The following is a 23,737-nucleotide window of genomic DNA, read 5'->3' on the forward strand; positions in this document are numbered from 1 at the left end:
TGGGGTATTTGAGGAGATTGCTCACAGTGGCAGGGGATTTCAGGAGGTTGCACACTTTGGGGGGCATTTGGGGAAGTTGCCCACAGTGAGGGGATTAGAGAAGGTTGCACACAGTGGGGGGATTTTTGGGGGTTGCACACAGTGGGGGACTTGAGAAGGTTGCACACAATTGGGGGGATTTGGGGAGGTTGGACACAGTGGGGGGATTTGAGGAGGTTGCACATAGTGGGGGAGATTTTGGGAGGTTGCAAACAGTGGGGGGATTTGAGGAGGCTGCTCGCAGTGGGGAGATTTGAGGAGGTTGCACACAGTGGGGGGATTTGAGTAGGTTGCACACAGTGGGGGGGATTTGAGGAGGTTGCACACAGTACAGGGATTTGAGGAGGTTGCACACAGTATGGGGAATTTTGTGAGGTTGCACAGAGTTGGGTGGATTTGGGGAGGTTGCACAGAATGGGGGGAATTTGGTGAGGTTGCACACAGTGGCGGGATTTGGTGTGGTTGCCCACAATTGGGATTTAGGGATTTTGCAGAGAGTAGGGGGATTTGGGGAGGGTGCACAGAGTGGGGGGGATTTGGGAAGGTTGCACACAGTGTGGGGGATTTGGGGAGGTTGTACACAGCTGGGGGGATTTAGGGAAGTTGCACACATTGGGATTTGAGGAGGTTACTCACAGTAGCGGAGAATTTGAGGAGATTGCACACATTGGGGGGGATTTGGGGAGGTTGCACACAGTGAATGGATTAGAGGTTGCGCACAGTGGTAGGATTTGGGGGGATTACACACAGTGGGGGACTTGAGGTTGCACAGAGTGGGGGGGATTTGGGGAGGTAACACACAGTGGGGGAATTTCAGGAAGTTGCACACAGTGGGGGAGATTTGAGGAGGTTGCACACACTAGAGGGAATTGAGGAGGTTGCACACTGTGTGGGGGATTTTGGGAGGTTGCACAGAGTGGGGGGGATTTGGGGACGTTGCACAGAGTGGGTGGGATTTGTGGACGTTGCACACAGTGGTGCCATTTGGCGTAGTTGCACACAGTGTGGGGGGATTTGGGGAGGTTGCACAGAGTGATGGGGATTTAGGGAGGTTGCACACTGTGTGGGGGATTTGAGAAGTTTGCACAAAATGGGAGGGATTTGAGGAAGTTGCAGTGGGGGTAATTTTGTGAGGTTGCACAGGGTGGGGGGGATTTGGGGAGGGTGCACACAATTGGAGGGATTTGGGCAGGTTGAACACAGTTGGACGACTTAGGGAAGTTGCACACAGTGGGAAAATTTGATGAGGTTGCACAAAGCGGGGGGGATTCGAGGAGGTTGCTCACATTGGGGGGATTTGAGGAGGTTGCTCTGAGTGGTGGATTTGAGGAGGTTGCACACAGTGGGGGCGATTTGGGGAGGTTGCACACAGTGGTGGGATTGGAGGTTGCACACGGGGGATTTGGGGAGGTTGCTCATAGTGGGAGGATTTGGGGGGGTTGCACAAAGTGGGGGGATTTGGGGAGGTTGCTCACGGGGGATATGGGGAGATTGCACACAGTGGGGGGATTTGGGAAGGTTGCTCACAGTGGGGGGATTTGGGGAGGTTGCATATAGTGGGGGGATTTAGCATGGTTGCACACAGTGAGAGGGATAGGGGGTGGTTGCACAGAGTGGGGGGATTTGAGGAAGTTGCACAGAGTGGGGGGGATTCGGGGAGGTTGCACACAGTGGGGGAATTTGCGGAGGTTGAACACAGTTGGGATTTAGGGAAGTTGCACACAGTTGGGGAGATTTGGTGAGGTTGCACACAGTTGGGATTTGAGGAGGTTATTCACAGTGGGGGGATTTTAGGAGGTTGCTCACAGTGGTGGGGGATTTGAGGAGGTTGCACACAGTGGGGGGGATTTGGGGAGGTTGTACACAGGGGATGTGAGGAGGTTGCGCACACTGGGAGGATTTGTGGGGGTTGGACACAGTGGGGGATGTGAGGAGGTTGCACACAGTGGAGAGGATTTGGGGAGGTTGCACACAGTAGGGGGATTTGGGGAGGTTGCTCACAGTGGGAGGATTGGAGGAGGTTGCACACGGTAGGGGGATTTGAGGAGGTTGTGCACACTGGGAAGATTTTTGGGGGTTGCACACAGTAGAGAGGATTTGGGGAGGTTGCACACAGTGTGGGGGATTTGGGGAGGTTGCACAGAGTTGGAGGGATTTGGGGAGGTTGCACACACTGGGGGATTTTGTGACATTGCCCACAAAGCGGGGGATTTGGGGAGGTTGCACAGAGTGGGGGGGATTTGGGGAGGTTGCATAGATTGGGGGGGATTTGGGGAGGTTGCACAGAGTGATGAGGATTTGAGGATGTTGCACACATTAGGTGGGATTTGGGGAGGTTGCATACCGTGGGGGGGATTTGGGGAGGATGAACACAGTTTGGGGGATTTAGGGAAGTTGCACACACTGGGGAGATTTGGGGAGGTTGCACAGAGTTGGGGGGATTTGTGGAGGTTGCTCACAGGGGGGGGATTTTAGGAGGTTGCTCACAGTGGCGTGGGATTTGACGAGGTTGCACACAGTGAGGGGATTTGAGGAGGTCGTGAACACTGGGAGGATTTGTGGGGGTTGCACACAGTGGCAGACTTGAGGTTGCACACAGTGGAGGGGATTTGGGGAGGTTGCACACAGTGGGGGGATTTGAGGTTTCACACAGCATGTTGATTTGGGGGGGTTGCTCACATTGGGGGGCATTTGGGGGATTGCACACAGTGGGGGGATTTGAGGAGGTTGCACACACTGGGGGGATTTGTGGTTTTGCTCACAGTGGGGGAGATGTGGGGTGTTTGCACACAGTGGGGGGACTTGGGGGTGTTGCACACATCGGGGGATTTGAGGTTGCACACAGTGGGGGGATTTGTCGTTTTGTTCACAGTGGGGGAGATTTGGGGGGTTTGCAGTGGGGGGATTTGAGGCGGTTGCACACCGGGGGGATTTGAGGAGGTTGCACACAGTGGGGGTATTTCAGGAGGTTGTTCACAGTGGGGGGATTTCAGGAGGTTGCACACAGTGGGGGGATTTGAGTAGGCTGCACACAGTGGGGGTTATTTGAGAACCTTGTAGAGTAGGGGATTTGAGGAGGTTGCACACAGGGTGGGGGATTTGGGGAGGTTGCACACAGGGAGGGGATTTCAGGGGGTTGCACACAGTCGGGGACTTGAGGAGGTTGCACACAGTTGGGGGGATTCGGGGAGACTGCACACAGTTTGGGGATTTGAGCAGGTTTCATACAGTGGGGGGATTTGGGGGGTTGCACACAGTGGGAGGGATGGGGGAGGTTGCACAGAGTGGGGGGATTTCGGGAGGTTGCACAGTGTGGGGGGGGATTTGGGGAGGTTGCACACAGTGGAGGATTTGGGGAGGTTGAACACACTGGGTGTATTTGGGGAGGTTGCACACACTGGGGGGTTTGGGGAGGTTGCACAGAGTGGGGGCGATTTGAAGAGGTTGCACACAGCGGGGAGGATTTGAGGAGGTTGCACACAGTGGAGGGGATTTGAGGCGGTTGCACAGTGCAGGGCAATTTCAGGAGGTTACAGTGGGGGGATTTGGGGAGGTTGCTCACAATGTGGGGATTTGGGGAAGTGGCACAGAGTGGGGGGATTTGGGGAGGCTGCTCACAGTGGGTAGATTTCAAAAGGTTGCACACACTGGGGGGAATGTGGGGAGTTTGCACACAGTAGGGGGATTTGGGGAGGTTGCTCACCGTGGGGGAATTTGAGGAGGTTGCAGGCAGTGGGGGGATTTGAGGAGGTTGCAGGCAGTGGGGGGATTTGAGGAGGTTGCACACGGGGGATTTGAGGATGTTGCACACAGTGGGGGGATTTGAGGACGTTGCACACAGTGGGGGGATTTGAGAAGGTTGCACACAGTGTGGGGGATTTGAGAACGTTTCACAGAGTAGGGGGATTTGTGGAGATTGCACACAGTAGGGGGGATTTGGGGAGGTCGCACACAGTTGGGGGGATTTGAGGAGGTTGCTCACAGTGGTGGGGGATTTGAGGAGGTTGTGCACTGTGGGGGGCATTTGTGGAGGTTGCACACAGTGAGGGGATTAGAGGAGGTTGCGCACAGTGGGGCGATTTGTGGGGGTTGCACACAGTGGGGGACTTGAGGAAGTTGCACACAGTGGGGGGTATTTGAGGAGGTTGCACACAATAGGGGAGATTTTGGGAGGTTGCACACAGTGGGGAGATTTGAAGAGGCTGCTGGCAGTGGGGGGATTTGATGAGGTTGCACATAGTGGGGAGATTTGAGGTTGCACACAGTGGGGGTGATTTGAGGAGGCTGCACACAGTAGGGTGATTTGAGGAGGTTGCACACAGTGTGAGGGATTTGGGGAGGTTGCAGAGAGTGGGGGTGATTTGGGGAGGTTGCAGAGAGTGGGGGTGATTTGGGGAGGTTGCAGAGAGTGGGGGGGATTTGGCGAGGTTGCAGAGAGTGGGCGGGATTTGGAGAGGTTGCACAGAGTGGGCGGGATTTGGCGAGGTTGCACACAGTGTCGTGATTGGGTGAGGTTGCACACAGTGAGGGGTGTTTTGGGGAGGTTGCACAGAGTGGGGGGATATGGGGCGGTTGCACAGAGTGTGGGGGTTCGGGGAGTTTGCACAGAGTGGGAGGGATTTGAGGTTGCACACAGTGAGGGCAATTTTGGGAGGTTGCACAGAGTCGGGGGGATTTGGGGAGGCTGCACACAATGGGAGGGATTTGGGCAGGTTGAACACAGTTGGGGGATTTAGGGAAGTTGCACACAGTGGGGGCATTTGAGGAGGTTGCTGACATTGGGGGGGATTTGAGAAGGGTCCACACAGTGGGGGGGATATGAGGTGGTTGCACACAGTGGGGGGATTTGAGGTGGTTGCACACAGTGGGGGCGATTTGGGTTGGTTGCAGACAGTGTGGGGATTTGGGGAGGTTGCTCACAGTGGGGGGATTTGAGGAGGTTGCACATAGTGGGGGGATTTGGGGGGTTGCACACAGTGGGAGAAATAGGGTGAGGTTGCACAGAGTGGAGGGATTTGAGGAGGTTGCACATACTGGGGGGATTCGAGGAGGTCGCACATAGTGGGATTTGGGGAGGTTGCACAGAGTGGGGGGGATTTGGGGAGGTTGCACACATCGGGGGATTTTGTGACGTTGCCCACAGTGGGGGGGATTTGGGGGGGCTGCACAGGGGGGGAGGATTTGGGGAGGTTGCACAGAGTGAGGGGTATTTGAGGATGTTGCACACAGTTGATGGGATTTTGGGAGGTTGCACACAGTGGTGGGGATTTGGGGAGGTTGAATACAGTTTAGGGGATTTAGGGAAGTTGCACACACTGGGGAGATTTGGGGAGGTTGCAAACAGTTGGGGGGATTTGAGGAGGTTGCTCACAGTGTGGGGATTTTAGGAGGTTGCTCACAGTGGTGGGGGATTTGAGGAGGTTGCACAGACTGGGGGGATTTGAGGAGGTTGCACACTGTAGGGGGATTTGTGCAGGTTGTCACAATGGGGGGATTTGAGGAGGTTGCACACAGTGGGGGGATTTGAATAGGTTGCACACAGTGTGGGGGATTTGGCGAGGTTGCACAGAGTGGGGGGATTTGGGGAGGTTGCTCAGAGTAGGGGGGATTTGGGGAGGCTGCACACAGTGGGGCGATTTGGGGAGGTTGCACACAGTGGGGGAGGATTTGAGGAGGTTGCACAGTGTGGGTTGGATTTGGGGAGTTTGCACAGAGTGGGAGGGATTTGAGGAGGTTGCACACAGTTGGGGGAATTTGGGGAGGTTGCACAGAGTGGGGGGGATTGGGGGGTTGCACACAGTGGGGGGATTTGAGGAGGCTGCACACACTGGGGAGATTTGTGGTTTTGCTCACAGTGGGGGAGTTTTGGGGGGTTGCACACAGTGGGGGATTGGGGGGGTTGAACACGGGGATTTGGGGGGCTTGCCCACAGTGGGGGGGATTTTGGGGGTTGCACACATTGGGATTTGAGGAGGTTGCACACAGTGGGGGGATTTGTGGTTTTGGTCATAGGGAGATTTGGGGGGTTTGCACACAGTGGGGGGATTTTGGGAGGTTGCACGCAGTGGGGGGATTTTAGGAGGTTGTACCCAGTGGGGGTTTTGGGGGTTTGCTCACAGTGGGGGAGATTTGGGGGTGTTGCAAACAGTGGGGGGTTTTGGGGAGGTTGCACAGAGTGGGGGGATTTGAGGAGATTGCACACATTGGGGGGATTTGTGGTTTTGCTGACAGTGGGGGAGATTTGGTGGGGTTGCACACAGTGAGGGGATTTGAGGAGGCTACACACAGTTGGGAGGATTTGAGGAGGTTGGTCCCAGTGGGGGGATTTCAGGAGGTTGCACACAGTGGGGGCTATTTGAGGAGGTTGCACAGAGTAGGGGATTTGAGGAGGTTGCACCCAGTGTGAGGGATTTGGGGAGGTTGCACACAGTGAGGGGATTTGAGCAGGTTGCACACAGTGGAGCGACTTGGGCGGGTTGCACACAGTGGGGGACTTGAGGAGGTTGCACACAGTGAGGGTGATTCGGGGAGGTTGGACACAGTTTGAGGATTTGAGCAGGTTGCACACAGTGGGGGGATTTGGCGGGGTTGCACATAGTGGAGGGATGGGGGAGGTTGCACAGAGTTGGGATTTGGCAAGGTTGCTCAGAGTTGGGGGGATTTAGGGAGGTTGCACACACTGGGTGGATTTGGGGAGGTTGCACACACTGGGGAGATTTGGGGAGGTTGCACAGTCGGGATTTGAGGTTGCACACAGCGGGGGAGATTTGAGGAGGTTGTACAGTGCGGGCGATTTGAGGAGGTTACATCACAGTGGGGGGATTTGGGGAGGTTGCTCACAGTGAGTAGAGTTGTCAAGGTTGCACACACTGGGGGGGAATGTGGGGAGTTTGCACACAGTGGGGGGATTTGGGGAGGTTGCCCACAGTGGGGGGATTTGAGGAGGTTGCAGGCTGTAGGGGGATTTGAGGAGGTTGCCCATAGTAGGGGGATTTGAGGAGGTTGCAGGCAGTAGGGGGATTTGAGGAGGTTGCACACAGTGGATTTGAGGAGGTTACACACAGTAGGGGGATTGGGGGGGTTGCACACAGTAGGGGGATTGGGGGGGTTGCACACAGTGGGGGACTTGAGGAGGTTGCACATGGTGGGATTTGGGGAGGTTGCTCACATTGGGGGTGATTTGAGGAGGTTGCACACAGTGGGGGGGGATATGAGGAGGTTGCACATAGTGGGGGGAATATGAGGTTGCACACAGTGGGGGGATTTGGGGAGGTTGCTCACAGTGGGGGGATTTGGGGAGGTTGCTCACAGTGGGGGATTTGGGGAGGTTGCTCACAGTGGGGGGATTTGGGGAGGTTGCACAGTGAGGGGATTTGGGGAGGTTGCACAGTGAGGGGATTTGGGGAGGTTGCTCACAGTGGGGGGATTTGGGGAGGTTGCTCACAGTGGGGGGATTGGGGAGGTTGCAAACAGTCGGGGGGATTTGGGGAGGTTGCTCACAGTGGGGGGATTGGGGAGGTTGCAAACAGTCGGGGGGATTTGGGGAGGTTGCACAGTGAGGGGATTTGGGGAGGTTGCACACAGTGAGGGGATTTGGGGAGGTTGCTCACAGTGGGGGGATTTGGGGAGGTTTTACACAGTGGGGGGATTTGGGGAGGTTGCTCACAGTGGGGTGATTGGGGAGGTTGCACATTGAGGGGATTTGGGGAGGTTGCTCACAGTGGGGGGATTTGGGGAGGTTTTACACAGTGGGGGGATTTGGGGAGGTTGCTCACAGTGGGGTGATTGGGGAGGTTGCAAACAGTTGGGGGGATTTGAGGAGGTTGCACACAGTGTGGGGGATTTTGGGAGGTTGCACAGGGTGGGGCGGATTTGGGGAGGTTGCACACAGTGTTGGGATTTGGTGAGGTTGCACACAGTTGGGGAGATTTGGGGAGGTTGCACAGAGTGGGGTGGATTTGGGGAGGTTGCACAGTGTGGGAGGGATCTGAGGAGGTTGCACACAGTTGAGGGAATTTGGGGAGGTTACACAGAGTGGAGGGGATTTCAGGAGGTTGCACACAGTGGGGGGATTTGAGGAGGTTGCACACAGTGGGGGGATTTGAGGAGGTTGCACACCGGGTGATTTTCGGAGGTTGCACGCAGTGGGGGGATTTGGGGGGGCTGTACACAGTGGGGGGATTTGAGGAGGTTGCACTCAGTGGGGGGATTTGTGGTTTGGGGGAGATTTGGGGGGTTGCACACAGTGGGGGGATTTGAGGAGGTTGCACACAGTGGGGGGATTTGGGGGTTTGCTCACAGTGGGGGTGATTGGGGGGGTTGCACTCAGTGGGGGGATTTGGGGAGGTTTCACACAGTGGGGGGATTTGAGGAGGTTGTACACAGTGGGGGGATTTGGGGTTTTGCTCGTAGTGGGGGAGATTTGGGGGGTTGCACACAGTGGTGGGATTTAGGGGGTTGCACACAGTGGTGGGATTTGAGGAGGTTGCACACAGTGGGGGGGATTTGAGGACCTTGCACACAGTAGGGGTTTGGGGAGGTTGCAGACAGTGGGGGGTATTTGGGGAGGTTGCACACAGTGGGTGGTGTTTGGGTATAGCCTTTGAGATGTGTCAGACTTGAACATTCGAAGCCAGGTTGAGATGATAAGGAGGGAGTATTCTATGGAGAGATTGAGGCTTGAATAAAAGCCAAGAAGTGGGAATGGCTGGGCATCACATGGTGGCAGGGCCTGTGTGAGGTAGATGGTCTGGGGGCAGGAGAGGGAGACAGATCAGAGAGACTGTGAGGGCACGGTGGCGGGCATGGTGGCAGGCAGGTGTGGGGAAGAGAGACTGCGAGGGCACGGTGGCAGGGCCAGTGTGGGGTAGAGAGACTGCGAGGGCACGGCGGCAGGCAGGTGTGGGGAAGAGAGACTGCGAGGGCATGGTGGCAGGGCCAGTGTGGGGTAGAGAGACTGCCAGGGCACGGTGGCAGGGCTGGTGTGGGGTAGAGAGACTGCGAGGGCATGGTGGCAGGGCCAGTGTGGGGTAGAGAGACTGCCAGGGCATGGTGGCAGGGCCGGTGTGGAGTAGACAGCCTGGGGTCAGGAGAGGGAGGAAGGCACATTTCCCACCTATACTTGTTCAGAAGTGGGTGAAGAAAGTGGAGCTGCAGAGGGAGGGGCTGGGAGCTGCCCAGAGAAAGCAGATGAGCCTGGCAGCCAGGCTTGGGTTCTGGGCTGGAAACTGGATAATGCGTTCAGCTGAAGCCACGGGGGGACTGAGAGGTGGGAGGCTGTCATTGCTGCGGCTCGTGTGACCCGCCTGGGAGCAGCTCCCCCTGCTCTTTTCCAGGGCGGACGTGGGTCTCTAAGGAGCACAGGTCCTTCCCAGGTCCTCTGGGGCCCGAGTGCCTCACAGATGCCGTACTGACTCTGAGGGATTCCACTACAACAGGTTCGGATCCCCCGTGCTGTGTAGCCCAGGCTGGCCACTCTACGTCTGTCCCCCAGCAAAGGGCCAGTTCCCTCGGACTTCCCTAATGACGTCCTGAAGACAATTCCTGTCATCAACATGCAGTTCAGATGACCAGAAGCTTCAGACTCCATCTCAAGAGACTCAGGCTGTCTCTGCCCCAAGGGTCTGGGGAAAGAGGGCCCTGGGGAGGAGGGTCCTGGGGCAAGAGGGCACCCGGTCACCCATGGCTTACAGGGATCCCGTGGCCCACTGCCCCATGGCTGCCTCGGCCTAGTCCCAGCTGGTCTCCATCCAGCATGCTTGTGAATCTAATGATAAAGAGAGGAGAGATGGCAGGAACCCCCCGCGCCATGCCTAGAGAAAGAGCACCCGTCAGCTCACAGTGTGGGAAGGTGCGGGAGGGAACAAAGGGTTAGACGCCCTGGACAGAGGACAAACTTGGCTGCATCCTAGGGAAGGACTTCGCGGCTTTCCCATGGATTTGCTGGAAATTAATGCAAATGATTCAAACTTTCTTGAATTTATAATGCATACCGTAGGTAGGAATATCAATACAAAATACAATTGAAAACAGCAAAAAGGTATAGGGCACCATTTATCAGCGACAAGGAAAACCTGAAAAATTGTATTTCAGAAATCGCAGAACTAAGTGATGGTGGAAAAGTAGAGTTGGTAAAAATAATAAAAATAAGAGTGAATGGAGAAGGACTGGAACTGCACATTTAGCATCTTCCCTGGATAGTAAGAATCAACAGACAGACAAAGTCTTCATGAAATTTAAGTTTAAAATGCTGAGCTAAGAAAGCCAGATCTGAAGAAATCATACCACAAAGGAAAACACCTCCATGGCGAAAGGTCTAATTGGCAAAACTGACATGGACCAAAGAACTGATTTGAGGAATGAATTTTTAGTGTAAAAGTTTGCACAGAAAGAATTCAACCTGGTGAAAACAATTTCAATGCAATAAAACAAGCATAATACCGTGGAGGTATTTTAAATGCAGTGTCAAGAAAGTTGACGAAGGAGTTGGTTTGATGGAGTTAACTCTGAATCATAGATTTGCAGTGAAAATGTATCAACAATTTGTCACATTAATAATAATCACACCAAAACATACAGTGTGAGACCCCAGACAGCAGGGTGGGTAGAAAATGAGGAGGAGGGTAGAGAAGCAAACACCTTTGTCTCACTAGGAGAGGAAATGTGTTTGCTGAGCACCTGCTGTGTGCCACACCGTGCTGCGTTCTCTCCCCTCCCGTGTCTCTCTCCGCTGTCTCTGTCTCTCTTTCTTCCTTTCCCTCTCTGTTCTCCCTACTCCTCACCGCACAATAATGCCCTAAGGTGGAAATAAGATCATGTTTTTAAAGCTGAAGAATGAGACACAGAGGGAGGCGAGGCTGGGATTGTGTTGAGCCCATTTGCTGGGAGCAGAATGGGGGTCTCAGGGTAGGTAGTGGGAAGACATTTCCTGAATGAGTGACTTGACCTTCTGAGCTCACCTAATCACAGGTCTGGGGGTGCTGTGGTTTTGGTCCAGGATGTTTCTGCCCTGGAGCCCCAGGGTCTTCCCTGTTATGGTCTCTGACTCTGTAACTGCCTCTGTTCTCAAGCGTGTGATGGCACATTAACATCCACTTTTTCGTATCTTTCAGCTAAGTGGCATTTTGCAAACTAAATTGGTGCTTGGTAGCATATTTTTAGAACTCCAGAGTCTAAAATCAACTATAGCCAAATATTTCTCTCCCAAGTTTCCTTGGAAAGGTATTCATTTCATCTATGGCTGTCAATCTTAAAGAAAATTGCTATTTTTCTTGTGAGTGTGGGCTACAGACACTAATATTTATCATAATGATAATGTGATAGATGTTTATAGGGATGTTTGCAAATACAAAATTGTTTATGAATAGGAAATTATAGTCATATCAGTTTTTGTTACAATTATACATTTCATAGTTCTAATTACAGAACCAGCTAATTTGAAGTTATTTGCTTACAGCCTATTCAATTTTTATTGCTTAGTCTATTTCATGGTTAGCTGAGGGTTTTAATTATTAAAGTTTTTAAGGTTTAAAGACCAAATGATTCGTAAAACATAGGGAATATTTCCTGCCACCACCCCATCTAAAACTAGAGACACCATTTAAAGGTTAAAGTACTCTCTTTCCAAAACAGATCTATTGATTCTGTGTCTTGTAGAGAGAGTAGTGATTATTCAGTCTTCACTGGTAATGATTATTTGAAACAACAGCGCTGGCATGTGGAATATAATCTTCTCGCGAGGAGAAGCAGGGCAGCTGTGGCACGACCTCCAGCACCAGACAGGTCTTGGGTTCAAGGATCTGCTCTGGGCCTACCAGCTTTGAGCAAGTAACAGGCTCTCGCTCCACCTCCACATGCTACACTGAAAATGGACACAATCATAGCACTTCATTAAGTTTTCTGGGGCTGCAGTCACAGAGGACCACAGACTTGGCTGCTTAAACAGCAGAAATTTATGACCTAGAGCTCTGGAGGCAGGAGTCCACATCCAGGTGCCTGCAGGCGGCTTCCCCAGCCTCCCTCCCAGTTCCTGTGGCTGCTGGCGCTCTTCCCAGGCCCCAGCTTAGAGAAACCCCACCCTGATCTCTGCCTTCCCGTCAAGATGGCCTTCGCCTGCTCAGCACGACTCTGTCCAAACTCTTCTTTCTAGAGGAACACCAGCTATACTGAATTAGGGGCCCCTCTACTCCAGGACAGTCTCATTTTAACTAATTACACCTGCAGAGACCTTAGTTCCAAATAAGGCTACGTTCTGAGGTCCTAAAGGTCAGGATATAAACATATGTTCTGGGCAATGCACAGTTCAAGCCATGGCAAGCACCTGAGTCAGATGATTGATCAGAAAATCAGAGGAGACAGTGGCTAAGGATGACTTAGCATTACATCTGACACATGGCTTTAGCCATTACTATCACCTCTCTACTGGAAGGAATTTCTCACAGTTGTCTGAATTATGGTGTATGTTAGTTTTGTTAGAAGCTATGAAGCTACTCAGAAATACGTCACTGAAATATCATATGCCGGATAGGTCATAAGCTCATGAGTCAAATGCAGGCATCTGGGTCAACCACGGTAGTTGTCAGAGGCCTTGCAGAATAACCGAAATGGGGAACGGCTTTACTACCATATCTCAGCCGCAGAGAGACAGGATGCAGAGCAGATGGCAGGTACAGAGTCTTCCCTTACAAGTGCTCACAAAAATAAAAACAACAGAAAAGAGGCCATTACTGTGGATTCTTGACAAGGCCCTTTGGAAACGATAATGATCATGGGTAACATCTGGTTGCTAAGCTTTCAAGTTTTTAAAAACCAGTTCCTGTAGGAGGTGCAAAAACTGTAAGAAAAAGATTTCCTGTTCAAGGGGCAGATGTTCCTCAGTGTACTGAGAAGTTGCTAGAAAAATGAAGTTTGCTAGAATGTTGAGTTTCTATTATTGGGAAGATGAGAAACACCCTAGAAGATGGCCTTAGAGTGGGAAAGTCCTGGATAATCCATAGATATGTGGTATCGGGTGAGGCTGGGAGGCTTGGATAATCCATACATGTGTGGTATGGGGTGGTGCTGGGGGCTCGGCCAGTGAGGAGCTCTGAAGGCCGAGGTGGAGGGCAAAGGCGACTACAGGGGTCATCCTGGCAGAGGGCAGGGCTGGCTGCAGCAGGAGTGTGCACAGGGCATGTTGAGGGGGAGCCTGGCACTCAGGGAGAGCAGAAGCCGAGAAACTGTGGCCTCTATTTGCAGGTATCCTGTGCATGGCCCTGGGGGCCCAGCCTGTGCTTGCAATGACTTCTTATAGTGTTTGCTGTTATTTTTAATACTGTCTATATAAAATGAACAATTGTGCATTAAAAATGGAAGGGATGCTCAAGGAGTTTGGTGCTCAAGAGCAGCAAGGTGAGAGGCAGCAGCAAGGTGAGAGGCAGCAGCAAGGAGCAGAGCCGGTTCCTCAGGGCTAGGGACGTGGACCAGCTGCCACACCTGAGGAAGCCTCGAGGGGCTTTCTGCAGAGAGCACTCTCACAGGGCAGGGCCTCTCAGGTGCGGGTCTGAGTCTTTCAACAGCAGCGCCATTTTTAACATGAAAGTTCAACTTCCAATTTCTGCCCTCAAGGGAGGGAATAAAACTGAAGAATAAAACTTTTTATTCATGGATGACCTTTTTTCTCTGAGAAACCTTTGTAAGAATCTTATTACTCCTAACAAGAGACTACTTCAATGCAATCATTTAATGTTAGAAAAGTGTTCCATATTGCTGAATGTTCGTCCACAGATACCTGACACCACGTAAGGTGTACAAATGATCACTCCACTTTCATTATTTAAAGCGTAATGAAAGATCCGGAGAGTCTATTACGTTGTACAAAATAGCTCTGAGATCAATGCCTTTGAGATACCAGTAATCTGTGTTAGCTTCGGGAAAATAAAGCAGCTTCATTGCAGCCATGTCCAGAGGAAAGGAGATTGCTTTGTGTCTAAGTAACAGTCAAAAAGTGAAGGACTTACCACCTGCAAATCACCGTCGAGGTGAGACCTGCGAAGCCTCCGATCAGCAGAGCAGCCAGCAAGATGGAGACCCAAGTCGCCCGAGGGAGCCTCCCGGAGTCTGGGGCACAGAAAGAGGCCTGGTTAGAAGAACCTTCCAGGGCCTGGGCAAGCCAGGTTGTCCTGCCTGAGTCTGGGCCATATCCTGTCCTGGGCCAGCGGCCTTCACCCCACAGCATGACGCAGGGAGGGAGGGACGTTTATCTGCCCAGAAAAGCCATTTAGACCACTAAGTGCAGACCCGAATGTGACGTGTGTGGGGAGAGCCAGCAGGGGACACAGGGCAGAGAAGTTAGCTCTCTCTCTATGGCAACCTCACTGTGGGTTCGGCATGGACGCTGTCCTGCAGGACAGAAAGCACACCTTGCTGCCCAAACCAGGGAGGGCTCTCAGTGCCCTCGGAGTGGACCACAGGACCCAGGGAGCCCTGGAGGCCTCGGACCGGGGCAGGAAAGGTTTGCAAGGTGGGCTGTAAGGGACGCAGTGTAACGCTGTGAGGTTTTGCCCTTGGCTGCATTTTGTCTTTCCCAGAAGCCTCCTGGAGGTGAAACCGTGGTTGAAGGAAGGTAGACAGCACCTTGCAGAGCTGGAGTCCTGGGGGGACGGGGGCAGGGGATGGCAGCAGATTTTGGAGCTCATCCTGGGTCTCATCAGCCCATTCCAGAAAGAAACCGAACAAGGTTGGTGGGAATCAGACAGAGAAGTGCAGGCCCGATGGGACAGAGGAGAGAGGCAGCCCAGGAGCCGGCCCCAGAGCATCTGGTGAGGGGCCTGAGGAAGTGCCTCCCACCTGGACCTGTGTCTTCATCTGAAAAAGCCGGGGACTGAGTAACGGCTCCTGGGCTCCAGCCCTTGGCTTCTGTGCTTTCTGCAAGGAGCTGCCAGCCTGGGGCCACTGTGGCTCTGAACTCAGAGCTCCTTTGACCACAGTTTTATTTACCGACTTTTCTGTTTGGATACCCATTCGAGGTGGCCGAGGAGAAATCCAAGATGAAACGAAAACTGACTTTTAAATAAGAATTTAAATACTACCAATCAGTGTTTTTTTTTTAAACAAACATGGGTCGCCCTGGATAAACATCATCATGTGTGGTTGAAGAAAGGCTCTGGGGCTGAGAGAGCACATTCAGGTACCAGACAGAGGCAGCGGCTGGGGGAATGGGCACTTGGTTTGGTTCTGTTTCTCACACTGGATTTTCTAAAGTCGGTGATGAATGCGTCTGTGGGTGACTGCGGTTCCCTGTGCCACTTAGCACCTGGGCATGATTTGCAGGTGTGTCTCATTTGCAGCCTGGACACAGGTGGTGTCCATGGCTGTCTTCCTATCATAGGTCTTTCCCAGCCCAGACACAGGTGGTGTCCGTGGCTGTCTTCCTCGCATGGGTCTTGGACACTCAGCAAGCATTTGTTGGATACAAGAATGAATGAATAAACCCTAAATGCACATCCTGACTGTTTCTCCAAAACGATCCTGTCCTCTTAGCCTTTGCACCTCATGACTTTTCCTCCTGGGCTCCTCTAACCATCCTCCCGCCTCCAGGATCTCCTTCCTGCCACCTCTCACAGACGCAGGGGAGTCTGCAGGGCAACCTGAGCACACCAGCCTCTTGCTAAAAGCCCATGGGGAGCAGAGCTGCTTGCTGGCCGTGGGACGCCGCTCCTCCTGCATCCAGAAAGAGGCTGGGTTCATGTTTCCATCCGCTGCTACTCGCTCTCACCCCCATGGCTGCTACAGGTGGGGGCTCCGCCTGTGCAGCTGGGGCTGGGGGTGCGGGGAAGGCTGAGCTGATCAAGGCCTGGGTGGGGATTCCAGGTAAGCACAGGCCAGGTCAGGGCAGTCAGGACAGGGCAGCCGTGGAAATTCATTCTGGAATTGGTGTTTGACATTTCTGGCTGGATTTGGTTCTGAGAAACGGGCTGGAGGGGCCACCTGTGGAACTTCAAAAACCAGCAAAGCCAGGCATCTGACATCAGAGCCTTGAGTGAGAGGGGGAGCCACGTCCTGGGCCGTGGCGAGCATCTGATTGAAGCCCACCTCCCACCAGCAAACGGCAGACCCACAGCAGGGACGTAAGCAGCTCCATGTTTACCCAAAAGCGTGAAACGAGCCTGGGCAGGGGGAAGGCCAGATGCCGCACAGCAGAAACTTTCCTTTATTCTTTGCTCCAAATTTTTGTTTCTTGGCATTTTCAATTTCAAGAGCCAGTAAATCCGCTTGGAACCAGATTGAAGGCTGTGTGCTTCTGGGAGATACCCAGCTGAGACAGGTCCTGAAGCCCCTGCATGTCCTACAGGGGCATCACAAAGGTCACGGCTGCTGCCAGAGTGGCTTTCCGACATCTTCAGTGCCACCCCGGGGAGCCCTGGAGTTCTCTGCTGTGGGCGTGGGTGCCCCTCTTGTGGGGCTGGGCAAGGCGGGAGTCCCTGAGGCTGGGTGAAGGCCAACGAGGGCCTTTGGAAAGAAAGGGCATCAGGTTTGGGCAGGCCCTGGGCAGACAGAGGGCATTGGGATTTTGGAGAATTCAGGTCAGAATAACATGACTGGGATGGTTAATTTTATGTATCAGCTTGACTGGAGCACAGGCGTCCAGGTTAGACATTATTCCCTCTGTGTTTTTGAGATGGGTCCTGGAAGGGATCAGCATTGGAATCTGTGGTCTGAGAAAAGCAGACGGCTCTCCCCAACATGGGTGGGCCCTGTCCCATCCTTCCAGGCCCCAGTGGAGGAAAAAGGGCTTCACTTCTCTTTTCCTGACTCTCTGCTTGAGCTGGGGCATCTCATTGCAGCTTCGCCTGCCCTCAGACTGGAACTACCCCACCAACTCCCCTGGGGCTCCAGTTTGCAGACAGCAGATCCTGGGACTCCTCAGCCTAATTCCATGACCAATTCTGCAGAATAGAGATGCTTTCACATATCGGTACATAGAGCTAGAAGCACATGTGAAACTATGTCTATGTATGGGTATCTACCTCTATATTTACACCTATACCCAAATCTATATTATGTCTATATCTAAACTTACACAGGGATAGCCACACCTGAATCTATTCTATACCTATGTGTAAATTTATGTATTTTATATCTGCATCTGTACCTAAGTCTAAAACTACACATATCCATGATCAATATCTATATCCACATCTAAATCAGTATATCTATGTCTACATATTTGTTATCAATATCTATGTCTAATCTATGTAACTCTATAATGTATATCTAAACCAATATCCATATCTATATTTAAATCGATATCTATATCTAAATCTACATAACTACATCTACAAACTGTGTCTCTGTGGATGTCTCTGTGTAATCTATAACTGTTTCTGCACACACATCTGCATCTCTGATTGCTCCTGTTTCTCTGGAGACCCCATCTAATATGACGACCAGCACACGGGTTGGCCGGGGCCAGAGCTCTCATGGGCCGGGGGAGTGTGAGCTCCTTTCACAGCCACGCCTCATCTTCCCAGGCCTTGGCGTCCTTGTCTGAGTCACCATGAGGACAGAAGCAGCAGCCGTGGCACTGTGTATTTATCTCTCAGACATGGGCCCTGGTGCCCACCTTCCCTGGAACCTCTGGCCTCCAGCCAGGGCTTGTAGGAGGGGCTGTAAACATGGCTCAGCTGTTGCTCCTGGATCACTCTCAGCCCTCAGCACCTGAGCACATGTCCACTCAGCCGGGGCCACTGCTTCTCTGTGTCCACCCTTCCTCATGGAGGCAGGCTTGGGTTTCACGCTGTCATTCTGAAAGCTGAGGGACAGCCATGTCCATCACCCTTTTGGGGTATTCCGTCCAGCAGTGACAGAGCTGGTGCATCCAGGGACGGTGCTGGGTCCTGCTGGCCTGTGCCGTCTGTACGGAGAGGGCACTGCTGGCTGCGCCATCTGTGCGGAGAGGGCACTGACGGCTGCTTGCGAGGGAGCAGGGCTCTTTCATCAGGGACGTGTGTGGCCTCCGTGCAACAACAGTTAGGCTTGTGTGTCAGGGATACAGAAAGGTCATGTCCAGCGTCCTAATTTTCCATGGACATTTTTGCAGGGGCAGCAGTATAATCATAAGGGTGCTGGTGGTGGGGGAAGCATGCACTGAAGCCAGCATCCCCAGCTGTTCACCTCCCAGCTCCTGAGATGCTCTGGGGACACTTTCCCTCCCTCAGTCCCTTCCTTAGAAGGAGAAGGTCACTGTCCACCATCGTCCACCATCAGGCTCTACCGGCGGCCTGGCCCAGTGCCTCCGGAGGGCCTGGGTCCTGCCAGGGAGGTACACGGCAGCTGTTGGAGAGGAAGCTCCTCGGAGGCAGCCAGCTGCTTGAGGGGCTGCAGGGCTCAGCGGGAAGACGTGTTCTGCGGCAAACCCTGACTTCACGTTCGGCAGCCAGGAGCCCAGCAGGGGCGGAGCGGGGCAGGGACAGCACCATGCAACCATCACATCCACCACACAGAACCAGAAGGCAGCACGGAGCGCACAGCTGCCCTGAGCACGGGCACTGCATGGGCGCTGGTCCGGGCCGGGCTCAGGGGCTCTCTCGGATGCCCTTGGTGGGGGCAGGATCTGGAGAGGCAGATGGACAGTGTCCAGGCAGGAGGATTCCTTAGCAAAGAGGTAGCACTGGGAGGGAACGTCTCAACTCTAGAGACACATTTGGCTTCAGTGTTTATAGAAAAGAGTCCTTAAGATGTAGGAAATACATCCTGGCTAACATGGTGAAACCCCGTCTCTACTAAAAATACAAAAAATTAGCCGGGCATGGTGGCGGGTGCCTGTAGTCCCAGCCACTCAGGAGGCTGAGGCAGGAGAATGGCGTGAACCCGGGAGGTGGAGCTTGCAGTGAGCTGAGATTGCGCCACTGCACTCCAGTCTAGGCGACAGAGCGAGACTCCATCTCAAAAAAAAAAAAAGATGCAGGAAATAGACAAATGTATGTTGTAATTGTTCTCAGGACAAAAACTAAAACAAGACATTTGAAACAAAATATTGGAAATTAGTTTATGCAACTCATGCTCCTGTTGTATACACTTCTTCTAAAGTTTTATTCTGAAGATTAAAAGATGGCACTATGGACCAATTGGCTGTTGTGGGCTGAACCGGGTCTCCCAGGTTCTTATGCTGAATCCGCAACCCCCGGGCCTCAGAATGTGGCTGATTTGGGGATGGAGCATTTGAGGAGGTAATTGCGGTGGCATGGGGATGTCACTGTGGGCCGTGGCCCAAGGCAGCTATGTCCTTATGAGATGAGGAGATGAGGCCATGGACACACAGAGGGACTGCCCTGGGAGGACATGGGGAGAAGGTGGTATCTGCAGCCAAGGGGCGAGTCCTCAGGGGGAGCCAACCCTGCCCTCACCTTGATCTTGGACTCCAGCCTCCAGGACTCGCTGAGAGAGAAATCTCTTGTTCAAGTGCCCAGTCTGCAGGGCTGTGCTATGGCACCCCCAGTCTGCAGGACTTTGCTATGGCACCCCCAAGAAATGAATACCGTTCCTTTAACCACAACGTTAGGAACAAAACACTACAAAAGCAGAGCTCCCTCTATAATTATATCAACGCCTGAATTTATATGTGTATCTACATCTAAACTTATGTAGGGAGAGCTGTACCGAAATCTAAATCTATTCTTTTATACCTATATGTAAATGTATATCTATATCTATGTATCTGCATCTGTGCCTATATCTAAACTGTCTCTATCCATAATCAATATCTATATATAAGTCTGTAAGTCACCATGGAGACAGGAGAAGCCCTGGGCACCTGTGTATTAATCTCTCAGACGTGGGCCCTGGTGCACAGAATGGTCTTAGGCTCATGTGCTGCTGGCCCCGGTCACGGTGCAGGCATTCAAAGGGGTCCAGGAGGAAGAGAGGTAGTGGGCAGGTTCTCTTAGGCACAAACGCATCTTTGGGTGCTCTCCGGGAGGAGGAAGAGAGGTAGTGGGTGAGCCCTCTTAGGCACGAATTCATCTCTGGGTGCTCTCCTGGGGCTGTTCCTGACCTTCACTGGGCCTCCTTTCTCCTTCCTTCTGTGGGTGAGTCCAGAAGAAAACACTGGGAGGGATGGAAGGTGGTGGCTTCAGCTGGAGGACAGAAGAAGTGCTTCCTGGGGCCCAATGGAGCCATCTGACGGGGTTAGATATTACCAAAAATACAGCAAGGGCTTCTGGGCTGTAGTCCAGCAAAATTGCAGTCTTGACGTAAATGCCCCACCGGCTTCACCTGAGCAGGGTTCTGAATCCACTTTCTTGGGTTTGTAATAATAATGCGGAAAGCAGCTGAGCTCATCTCTGTGAACGTGGCAGCTTGGCCACCTGGCTACCTTTGCAATTCACATCTGAACCATTGATTTAAACATTTTATTTAAAAGCCTGAATGCAAGAGCTGCTGTTTCTAGTTTTCCATGACTGAGAGTGGTCTGGTTTGAAAGGAAGAGAGGATACGATTTCATATGGAGAAAAAACATGAATAAAACCAGAGGCTGATAAAACAATAAGTGTGAGGGGGAAATGCTGTGCAGAGAGAGGACGCCTGAAACAAGCGGGGGGGGGGGGGGGGTGGTGTCCCTGAAACCAGAGGGTGGGGAGTGCCTGAAACACCTGAAACAAGAGGGTGGGGGTGTACCTGAAACCAGAGGGTGGGGAGTGCCTGAAACAAGAGGGTGGGGTGTCCCTGAAACAAGAGGGTGGGGTGTCCTTAAGAGAGTGGGGTGTGCCTGACATGGGGGTGGGGGTGTACCTGAAACAAGAGGGTGTGGTGTGCCTGAAACAAGAAGGTGGGGTGTGCCTGAAACAAGAGGTTGGGGTGTGCCTGAAACAAGAGGGTGGGGTGTGCCTGAAACAAGAGGGTGGGGTGTCCTTAAGAGGGTGGGGTGTGCCTGACATGGGGGTGGGGGTGTGCCTGAAACAAGAGGGTGGGGTGTGCTTGAAACCAGAGGGTGGGGTGTGCCTGAAACAAGAGGGTGTGGTGTCCCAGAAACAAGAGGGTGGGGAGTGCCTGAAACAAGAGGGTGTGGTGTGCCTGAAACAAGAAGGTGGGGTGTGCCTGAAACAAGAGGTTGGGGTGTGCCTGAAACAAGAGGGTGGGGTGTGCCTGAAACAAGAGGGTGGGGTGTCCTTAAGAGGGTGGGGTGTGCCTGACATGGGGGTGGGGGTGTGCCTGAAACAAGAGGGTGGGGTGTGCTTGAAACCAGAGGGTGGGGTGTGCCTGAAACAAGAGGGTGGGGTGTCCCTGAAACAAGAGGGTGTGGTATGCCTGAAAGAAGAATGGTGGAGGTATGTCTGAAACAAGAGGGTGGGGGTATGCCTGAAACAAGAGGGTGTCGTGTTCCTGAAATAAGAGGTGGGGTGTGCCTGAAACAAGAGGGTGTGGGGTCCCTGAAACAAGATGGGGGATGTGCCTGAAAGAAGAGGGTGTGGTATCCCTGAAACAAGAGGGTGTGGTGTGCCTGAAACAAGATGGGGGGTGTGCCTGACACTGGGGTGGGGGTGTGCCTCTCCTCAGCAAATGTAAAAGAACAGAAATTATAACAAACCGTCTCTCCAACCACAGTGCAGTCAAACTAGAACTCAGGATTAAGAAACTCACTCAAAACCGCTCAACTACATGGAAACTGAACAACCTGCTCCTGAATGACTACTGGGTACATAACGAAATGAAGGCAGAAATAAAGATGTTCTTTGAAACCAACGAGAACAAAGACACAACATACCAGAGTCTCTGGGACACATTCAAAGCAGTGTGTAGAGGGAAATTTATAGCACTAAATGCCCACAAGAGAAAGCAGGAAAGATCACCCTAACATCACAATTAAAAGAACTAGAAAAGCAAGAGCAAACACATTCAAAAGCTAGCAGAAGGCAAGAAATAACTAAAATCCGAGCAGAACTGAAGGAAATAGAGACACAAAAAAACCCTTCAAAAATTAATGAATCCAGGAGCTGGTTTTTTGAAAAGATCAACAAAATTGATAGACCACTAGCAAGACTAATAAAGAAAAAAAGAGAGAAGAATCAAATAGATGCAATAAAAAATGATAAAGGGGATATCACCACCGATCCCACAGAAATACAAACTACCATCAGAGAATACTACAAACATCTCTATGCAAATAAACTAGAAAATCTAGAAGAAATGGATAAATTCCTCAACATATACATCCTCCCAAGACTAAACCAGGAAGAAGTTGAATCTCTGAATAGACCAATAACAGGCTCTGAAATTGAGGCAATAATCAATAGCCTAACAACCAAAAAAAGTTGAGGAGCAGATGGATTCATAGCCGAATTCTACCAGAGGTACAAGGAGGAGCTGGTACCATTCCTTCTGAAACTATTCCCATCAATAGAAAAAGAGGGAATCCTCCCTAACTCATTTTATGAGGCTAGCATCATCCTGATACCAAAGTCTGGCAGAGACACAACAAAAAAGAGAATTTTAGACCAATATCCTTGATGAACATTGATGCAAAAATCCTCAATAAAATACTGGCAAACCGAATCCAGCAGCACATCAAAAAGCTTATCCACCATGATCAAGTGGGCTTCATCCCTGGGATGCAAGGCTGGTTCAACGTACGCAAATCAATAAATGTAATCCAGCATATAAACAGAAGCAAAGACAAAAACCACATGATTATCTCAATAGATGCATAAAAGGCCTTTGACAAAATTCAACAACACTTCATACTAAAAACTCTCAATAAATTAGGTATTGATGGGAAGTATCTCAAAATAGTAAGAGCTATCTATGACAAACCCACAGCCAATATCATACTGAATGGGCAAAAACTGGAAGCATTCCCTTTGAAAACTGGCACAAGACAGGGATGCCCTCTCTCACCACTCCTATTCAACATAGTGTTGGAAGTTCTGGCCAGGGCAATCAGGCAGGAGAAGGAAATAAAGGGTATTCAATTAGGAAAGGAGGAAGTCAAATTGTCCCTGTTTGCAGATGACATGATTGTATATCTAGAAAACCCCATCGTCTCAGCCCAAAATCTCCTTAAGCTCATAAGCAACTTCAGCAAAGTCTCAGGATACAAAATCAATGTACAAAAATCACAAGCATTCTTATACACCAATAACAGACAAACAGGGAGCCAAAGCATGAGTGAACTCCCATTCACAATTGCTTCAAAGAGAATAAAATACCTAGGAATCCAACTTACAAGGGATGTGAAGGACCTCTTCAAGGAGAACTACAAACCACTGCTCAATGAAATAAAAGAGGATACAAACAAATGGAAGAACATTCCATGCTCATGGGTAGGAAGAATCAATATCATGCAAATGGCCATACTGCCCAAGGTAATTTATAGATTCAATGCCATCCCCATCAAGCTACCAAAGACTTTCTTCACAGAATTGGAAAAAACTACTTTAAAGTTCATATGGAACCATAAAAGAGCCTGCATTGCCAAGTCAATCCTAAGCCAAAAGAACAAAGTGGGAGGCATCACACTACCTGACTTCAAACTATACTACAAGGCTACAGTAACCAAAACAGCATGGTACTGGTACCAATACAGAGATATAGACCAATGGAACAGAACAGAGCCCTCAGAAATAATGCCACATATCTACAACTATCTGATCTTTGACAAACCTGACAAAAACAAGCAATGGGGAAAGGATTCCCTATTTAATAAATGGTGCTGGGAAAACTG

At 51.6% G+C, this 23,737-nt stretch overlaps 1 protein-coding gene across 6 annotated transcripts in view; it reads right to left on the bottom strand.

Moving 5' to 3' along the window:
• The window catches only part of TPO (thyroid peroxidase), a 120,758-nt gene that overhangs the window by 8,290 nt on the left and 88,731 nt on the right, over positions 1–23,737 (bottom strand). For all 6 annotated transcript variants that reach the window (XM_063696090.1, XM_055378694.2, XM_055378692.2 and 3 more), the window contains one exon: positions 14,037–14,136. In XM_063696090.1, the coding sequence (XP_063552160.1) occupies positions 14,037–14,136 (100 nt within the window). The remainder of the gene's footprint in view (positions 1–14,036; positions 14,137–23,737) is intronic.

Source organism: Gorilla gorilla, chromosome 12 (assembly GCF_029281585.2).
Source record: "Gorilla gorilla gorilla isolate KB3781 chromosome 12, NHGRI_mGorGor1-v2.1_pri, whole genome shotgun sequence".
NCBI classification, from domain to species: Eukaryota; Metazoa; Chordata; class Mammalia; order Primates; family Hominidae; genus Gorilla; species Gorilla gorilla.